The sequence below is a fragment of the Nansenia antarctica genome (genome assembly GCF_963989245.1).
Source record: "Nansenia antarctica genome assembly, chromosome: 8".
NCBI lineage: Eukaryota > Metazoa > Chordata > Actinopteri > Argentiniformes > Microstomatidae > Nansenia > Nansenia antarctica.
The window spans coordinates 45,262,940-45,270,994 of record NC_137678.1 but is presented as its reverse complement, the minus strand read 5'-3'; the positions used below and the strand labels follow the sequence as shown (position 1 = coordinate 45,270,994).

General features: G+C 40.3%; 1 protein-coding gene across 1 annotated transcript; it reads right to left on the bottom strand.

Annotated features, from left to right (window-relative positions):
- Window positions 1-578: 578 nt before the first annotated feature.
- LOC308164263 (chemokine-like protein TAFA-2) lies at window positions 579-6,751 on the bottom strand (the record flags this gene model as incomplete). Its single annotated transcript, XM_080538400.1, has 4 exons — window positions 579-608; window positions 1,244-1,368; window positions 5,356-5,508; window positions 6,697-6,751. 4 exons carry the CDS (start codon window positions 6,749-6,751, stop codon window positions 579-581), a joined length of 363 nt encoding a protein of 120 aa, XP_080394526.1.
- Between the last annotated feature and the right edge of the window lie 1,304 nt (window positions 6,752-8,055).

Genomic DNA, 8,055 nt, shown 5'->3' with positions numbered 1-8,055 from the left:
AATACCTATCCTTGCTTGGTTCATTATTCATGACAATTATTATTTTCCCATTGATGATGGTTACATTTGTGATTTGACATGTTGTGATATATACTCATGATCTTGGAGAACTGCAATAGCTTTTGGCCATGGCAGGGAAGCACATTAGTGGGTATATGGAAATATGTTTCCATTTTAATGTACAACAATTGCATTGAGGTGGCGTAATCACATTATGGGACGCAATGTATTTTCCATCTTCCGAAAAATGGTGAATCATCTTGGACAGGAGGTAAACCAATTAGAGCACCCTCTCCAGCTGCTTGGTACAATGTAACACACCATAAATGATGCATACGAATTCATTACTTCTAAATTAAAAATAATTTTAAATGTAAATGTATCCTCATAGTAAATTAAAACTTAAAAGTGATATGAATGTTTTTGCTGCTTTGATACAGCTTGATAATGAAACATTTATCAAATTAAAAACCAATTAAGCGGGTTAACATGATGAGCTGACATGAAGGAATGATCCAATAAATCAAAAGAATCGAAAAAGTGTCAATTACCTTGATCCAGTTTCGTGGCACCGAGGGTTACCAAAGCTGATCCTTGTCCGATGAAATCTTTCCGGTGTTGTCCATGTTATCAAAGACGAAAAAGAGGGAGGGAAGAGATGCGTTTTAGATTTCATAGCAGCAGAAATTAACACGTGTGAGGTTATTATGGTTGATCAATCCATCAATAACACAGCAGCTACAATGGCCACCAAAAAGACTCATTCCATTTTCAGGGCCTGACTACACCCAGGATCAATAACTACAGGCTCCAGGCAGGTGTGGTGTGGGAAGTTTAAATAATTAAGTACATGGAAGGGAGGCAGAACTCAAGTCTAGGGGTCGTCATAACCCAGAGAAGGATACAGGCGTCAGGTTACAGTGTTAAAAGCAAGTAATTGGAGTGAGTAATTTGGAAGTTTAGGTCCTCAAAATGGCCTGAAAGTGCTAAGGAGACATGCCAGCCCCCGTTGACTATAGGCCCCTGGGGTCCCAATAGTGATTGCAAACATTAGACCTTTTTAGCAACGGACTGGCAGATGACTGTAATTTCAGACGAAACATATTGACCTTAACAAATGGGAAGTATATAAGGTCATTTAGTTTAGGACCATAAAGGTTTGTCTTGCTTAACTGCTGAAACTAAAGTTGACCACTTGGTTTGTCCTGTCAATACGAATGGTCTTGAGAAGTGTGAACCCTACCTTGGTAGTCTTGATCTTGTTCCCCGTGGCACAGCTCCACCCCTTAAGATCAGGGAGAACTTTACACTCCTCCCCATCCAGACAGGGCTGCATCTGACACCACCACTTCTGCTCCACTATGGAGGCTGCATGGGGAAGACACACAAGCATCATTCATATACACTATATGGACAAAGGTATTGGGACACACCGTCACACCCATATCGTGACGTTAGAATTATAAGGTTCTATCTCCATTTTTGTCAAAATAGAGTTTTTTACATAATCTGATCCATTAGGTGTTTATTAATGCCTGTGTGGTGTTATTTTTAAAATGTTGACATTTTTGAGTTAGTAATTCATAAAATACAAAGGTTCCATCTCACAAAACATAATGGAATGTAAAAACGTTGACGCTCAATATCTCTGAACTACCCTAAACGGAGATAGAACCTTATCATTCTAGGCTCACGATATGTGCTTGTTGAACTTCTCATTCCAAAACCATGGGCATTAACACTAGATGGTAACACATGGTGGGGTCACGGCGACCATGTGAGTAAAAAGAAAATTCTATCTTTTCACTCGATCGAAGTTCAGCACCCTCCTTTCATGACTTTCGCTAGATACTGTATATGCGTTCTACCTCCCAGTATCCTTGCATTTTCCAAATCTAGCTCGTATAAAGGTATTTTACAGTATTTCTGTGTTTGCGTTCGAATTGGCCGCCATCTTTTTTTCCCAGGCTGCAATGCTCTTCAATATCAGCAGTCGCAGGGGGACACTAAGAAGGGAACACATCCTGTCTTTCACCATTGCGGATATTTTGGATTGGACCTCCATTACCAGCATCATATTCCCTATCATTGTCACATTCTTATATCACGTTTTTTGATATCATGTTCTTCATATCATGCAGGGCTCTCAAGTCTCACGCATTGGGCGTGAGACACACGCATTTCAACCCGTTCACACGCTCACACGCCACACCTTGTATTTCTCACGCAGAGAAATTACCAGGGTAACGCCCACCAAGTTGCGCCGCAATTTTTTTAAAAATAGAACAGGTAGAGAATCAAGTGAGTTCCCTCTGGTTCCCCTAGAGTTCAGAAGGCCACGCACTAGCTAATCAACTAAAAAAATATAGCTACCGAACAGCCAATCAGAAAATAATAGCATTGCTGTATCCGGGTAACATTTTGATATTCCCGCTACAACAAACAACGTTCTGATTCCAACGACATGGGCTGACTGGAGCTATTGATTCAGATGCTCGCTCCACAGAAGAGGACAGATTATTTGAATTGATCATTCACATCTCGAAGTGGCGACAGACTGGTCGACGTGGGAGAAGACCATATCCTTTGACGCTGAGACTGTGTGTGTGTGTGATTTTTAAATTATTATTATTATTATTATACAAATTGATGTCATTTATCAGATCAGACCCCCGTCCCCCCCCGCCGCCGCCAAAATCTCACTCTGAACTCTGTTCAAAACTTGAGAGCCCTGTATCATGTGTTTAATATCATCTGTGTGAATATGCAGCTCAGAGCAGATACAAAGCTACAAATTACCTCATCATACTTGTTTCTGTTATCACCCATTATCGCAAGACATAGATATTGTACATAGATAGACGCAGATTATATGGTTGTTATTATTATATGTAAATAAAGTCGGACAATTTAATGAACCTGCAGGGCAGAGACGATGTGAATATTTGCCTGAATATTTTGCTCTGTGGGGAGGGGCATGTACGGTAATTGCAGTAGCCTACATTTGATTATGTCTGCAATCATGCAACGAATTTTCATGCAACATGGGACAAATCAAATTATATTTATAATACAGTATATAATGTAATCAAGCGTATTTGTCACATACTCCATTGTGTAAACAGGCACACTTTCAGACAGTTATGATGGATTTGGTCCCACCGTTGCTGCTATAACAGCTTCCACTCTTCTGGGAAGACTTTCTACTAGATTTTAGAATAATGGTTGCGGGTACTGATGTTGGGTGAGAAGGACTGGCGCTCGCGGTAGGTGTTCCAATTCATCCCAAAGGTGTTCGATGGGGTTGAGGTCAGAGCTCTGTGTACAGGCCAGTCATGTTCTCCCAGACCAAACACGGCCATGACTAATGTCATTATGGACCTCACTTTGTGTATGGGGGCATTGTCATGCTGAAACTGGAAAGGGCCTTCCCCAAACTGTTGCCACAAAGTTGGAAGCATACAATTCTGTAGAATCGCATTGTATGCTGCAGCATTAAGATTTCCCTTCACTGGAACTAAGGGGCCTAGCCCAAACCATTAAAACAGCCCCAGACGATAATTGTGTCCACATACTTTTGTCCATATAGTGTATATTGTTGAGCAGCTTTCTGACAGGTAAGAGACAGAGGAACTCTCATCTCACATTTATATATTAGGCATTAGACTTCTGTTGTTTTGTTGTGCTTTACTTTGCCACAGTCAAAGATTTAAGATCTCAAGAGCTTTCATACACACAATGTTGTCCAAAATGCCACTGGTCCCAGTCTGACTCTAGACCTTGTTGTTTTATTAGTGTCAGTGGTTAGAATACTCAGAATATTGAAGTAGAGCCAGATTCATCTTGCCAAGATGGCATAACAATACAAACACATCCAGGTTACAGTAGATTAGATACAATTAGATAATATGCTTTATAATCTGTGAGAAAATATTTGTATCACAAAGACATGATTGTAACAGCAGCATAAGCACTTTAGGCAATGGCAATCAGTAATAGTAATTGGAAACAACTGCTATTACTGTATGTGTCTAGGGCAGCATATTTGGGTATTTCACAACCAAAGAATCTGAATGAGCTACATTTCAAACATTTCATGGGCCTTTTGAAGAGAAGATGAGATCTCAGGTAATCCATGATGGTATAGGAAAGGTTATGTGTTGATTTTTCAGAGATCACCCGTGGAGCATTTTAAACGGTGTCAATTGCCACACCACTTTAATTTGCTGAGAATGTCAATAGTCAAATGTCAGGGAATAGGTCACATGCAAGTGGGGCCAGACATTAGGTGTAAAGTTTTGCTTTTAAGCCAAAATGGAAGGAGCTATTTCTGCCTCGTTGGTGGTCTGCCATTTTACCATGGTGGTTGGTGATGTTCTGGGTCATTGCAGTTGCCTGCACTGCTATAGTTGAGTAGTTGTAATGATGTAGAGTAAAACAAAAGTGCCCTTGTGGGGGTCCTACTTTTGAGTTCTACTTTTATTTCTTTTCAGTGGTAGTAAGGAGACAGTTTAGCTTTAACGCTGGATATATTTTATCCATTTATAATGTGTGAAGTTGTGTGTAGTGTGTGGTAGTGTGTAGTAATGTGGTAATGTGGTAATGTTGTTACACAACTCTTTTTTGACAACTGAAATTGTGCAGTTACCTAGGTTACCTACTGTAACAATTCTAATATCACTGATCCCCCAAAGACAGGTTTGAATTCTACGGTAGTAAAAAACGCTTATGAATCCATAAAACTGTCAGAAATAGAAGAGATTGTTCAGGGAAGGCTTTTATTTGTGTTTGAAAGCCATAAGTACTTCTGGCTCACTTCCCCGACAGAGGAATCAAATGTATATCTAATTTCATACTTATTTCATGGTAGCACCCTTCCCTGTCTCCTGCAAATGAAATTTTCTGAAAACAAGAAGCTGTCACCTATGCCCCAGATCTGGCAGTAATTTGAGGATTAAGTCATTAATGTGAGTTGAATTTGATTTGAGCCCCGAAGTTGCAGTGAAGGTGTAAAATTGGGTTTTTGAAGGAGAATACAACAACAACACATATCTAAGAGCCTCAGGTGAAGTCATTGTAAAAGGAGATGTAATTTACCCCAGGTAGATGGAATGTGCATGTTTACTTAACTATTTTAGTAGAATCACATGGTTTTGCAGCACTGTGGGACTGAAAGTAAAAAAAAAAAGTATCCAATAAAAAAAAGAAAACATGTTGTAATGATGGTTGAGTGTGCAAACAGAACTACACCCTTCATGGTGATCTCAGCAACACCTCTTCAGATTAGGTCAAATGGAACCAACCATCAACAAAAACTGACACAGATAGCATACTACATGTTCAGTTGGGACGTACCATCTACACACGACGGGGCCGCTCTGGTGGTCCCGGCCACCTGTCCAGGGAAGCAGGAGCATTTAACTGTCTGGGAGCGTTCCTCGATTCTGTTCTTGTTGCAACATCGATGCAATGCTACAACCTCACAAGTACCAGTTCTGACTTGATGTGCTGTTAGAAAATACAAAACAGATTAGAATTAGTAATGCAATTTACTACATCATCACATTTCCAACACTTCAAAAATGGCAGACTTTATAAATAATTGTGTAACATCACCATGGCAGTTATAGGACAAGATGCAATCAAACCTGTCCTGGTGACTATGCAATAGGCTGTCTGTGTTTCCATCATCAACTGAATAAACAATTGGATACTGATGAAGGACAGGATATACAAGAAGTGAGTATTTTGTCATTAAAACTATTTGACACTGACTTCCCATCTCAGGAGTTCCTTACAGAAACGGAGTGAAAAGTGCAGTGCTGCATGATTTTTGAGGCAATTTTCAGCTTGAGTTATTTAGGAACGGTGCGGCTATATGCTCTTTTAATTGCATGTGACATTTTCATGATGTGTCCTTCTGCAGATGCAGTTATTGCTCATGTGGTAAACAACTAATTAAAAGTGCTGTGGAACCTGCCCACTGGTTTCTGCAGCCTATACTAGTACAGACAAGCATACAACAATGCTAAAATGTGGGCACCCCTAGTCAAAATGCCTTTTACAATTAATATCTAAGTGAAAAGAAGCAAACCTAACCTCTAAATGGTACAACGTTAAACATGACACGTTTCATTACATTTTAAAGCAAGATCAGCTATTTTTTTTTACTTTCTACAGTTTTACAGTTTCAAAATAATAAAACAAGGATTAGTTTGGGAACCCTGTCAGCTAGTACTTTGTAACTCCTCCTCGGGCAACTACAACAGCTTGCAAACGCTTCCTGTAGCCAGTTTGCAAGAGTCTTTCAATTCTTGTTTTCCCCATTCTTCCTGGCAGAACACCTCTAGCTCAGATATATTCTTCGTTCTTCTTGCATGCACAGCATGTTTGACATCTCTCCACAGATTTTCAATAATATTCAAGTCAAGGGACTGTGATGGCCATTCCAAAACTTTCATCCGTCTTTCCTGGGGGTACATCATGGCTTTGGTATGCTTCGGGTCATTGTCTTGCTGCAATACCCAACTTCTCTTTAACTATTTGGTGGAATTCATTCTTCCTTCCACCCACCCAATATTGCCTGTGCCCCCAGCTGCTACACAACCCCAAAGCATAATGGATCCACCTCCATGCTTAACAGTTGGCACGGTGTTATTCTCTACAAATGCTTCACCTTTTTTTCTCCAAACATACCTTCTTTGGTTGTGGTCAAAAAGTTCCATTTTGGTTTCGTCAGTCCAAAGCACATTGTTCCAATAGGCTTCATGTTTCTTCTTTCTTTCTTCTTTCTGGCAACTTTGCCATGTAGGTCTTTGTTGTTTAAGGTACGCTGTATTGCTGTCCTGTGAACAACTAGACCGGTGGAAATGGATAGTTTGAAACATTGCGAGAGTTTTTTGTAGCCTTTTCCTTGATGGTGGAAGTGAACTATCTTGATTCCAAACCCATGTCTAGAGGAACCCATGGTTTTTAACACCAGACACAATAGCCACCGCAGTCTGATACTTTAGAAGGCATGGAGTTACTTCAGAATATATACCCTGGAATTATATTCACCTCACATTGAAGACCTAATGAGTAAATCACCTTGGTCTGGGCCTTAGTAATCATCTTCTCAAAAGGTAACAACGAATAATCCAAAAGGGTTCCCAAACCTTTGCACAGGGCCCTTTTCCTTTATCATTTAAAAACTATTTTATTAAAATAAAAAGAAACCTTTCTTTAAAATGTGCAGAAAGGTGTCATGTTTAACTTTGTAGCATAGTGTTCAGGTTTGCTTTCAATCACATGGAGAATAATTGTAACAAACATTTAAACCAGGGATGCCCACATTTTTTAACCCCACTGTATATTGTGGGTGGCTGTGGCACAGATGGTAGAGCCTCTGTCTAATGATCGCAAGGTCGGGGGTTTGGTGGCCATAATGTCGAGGTGTCCTTCGGCAAGACACTGAACTCCAAATTGCTCCCACTGAGTGGGCCGGTGCCTTGCATGGTAGCTTGCCACCATTGGTGTGTGAATGAGAGGCCATTATACAACAGTTAGTTCCGACCAAGTAATTTGATTGGACAAGAGGCATTCCATGAGTTACGATATACAGTATAACAGCACTGGGACTTTTAACTAGATGTATCACTCCGCCGCACAGGTGTTCTAAATGACCGTTAATTAGACTACATTGTAGAGCGGACCTGCGCCATCGTACCGCTGTTCTAACCTCCGGACATTTGTCAGTGTGAGTTCAAGAGGCGCGTCTGATTCAATTGCTTGTGCTAGAATAGACTGTGTACTACTCGATACCTCACCGTATTCATTGTTAGAGAGTTGACTCATGTTGATATTTGACTATAATGTGCACACTAGAAAACGATGGAGCAGCGTGCTGTCTGATGTCAACTGGTCTGACTCTGAATCACATTCACACATGCCACCAAAGCGACTGTCAACCGAGTCATATTTCACTGGTTGCACAATACATGGAAATGTACAAATAAATGTACACGATACAAAGTAGCTAGCCACGATACAAAGTAGCTAGTTTGTGTTCAGGTT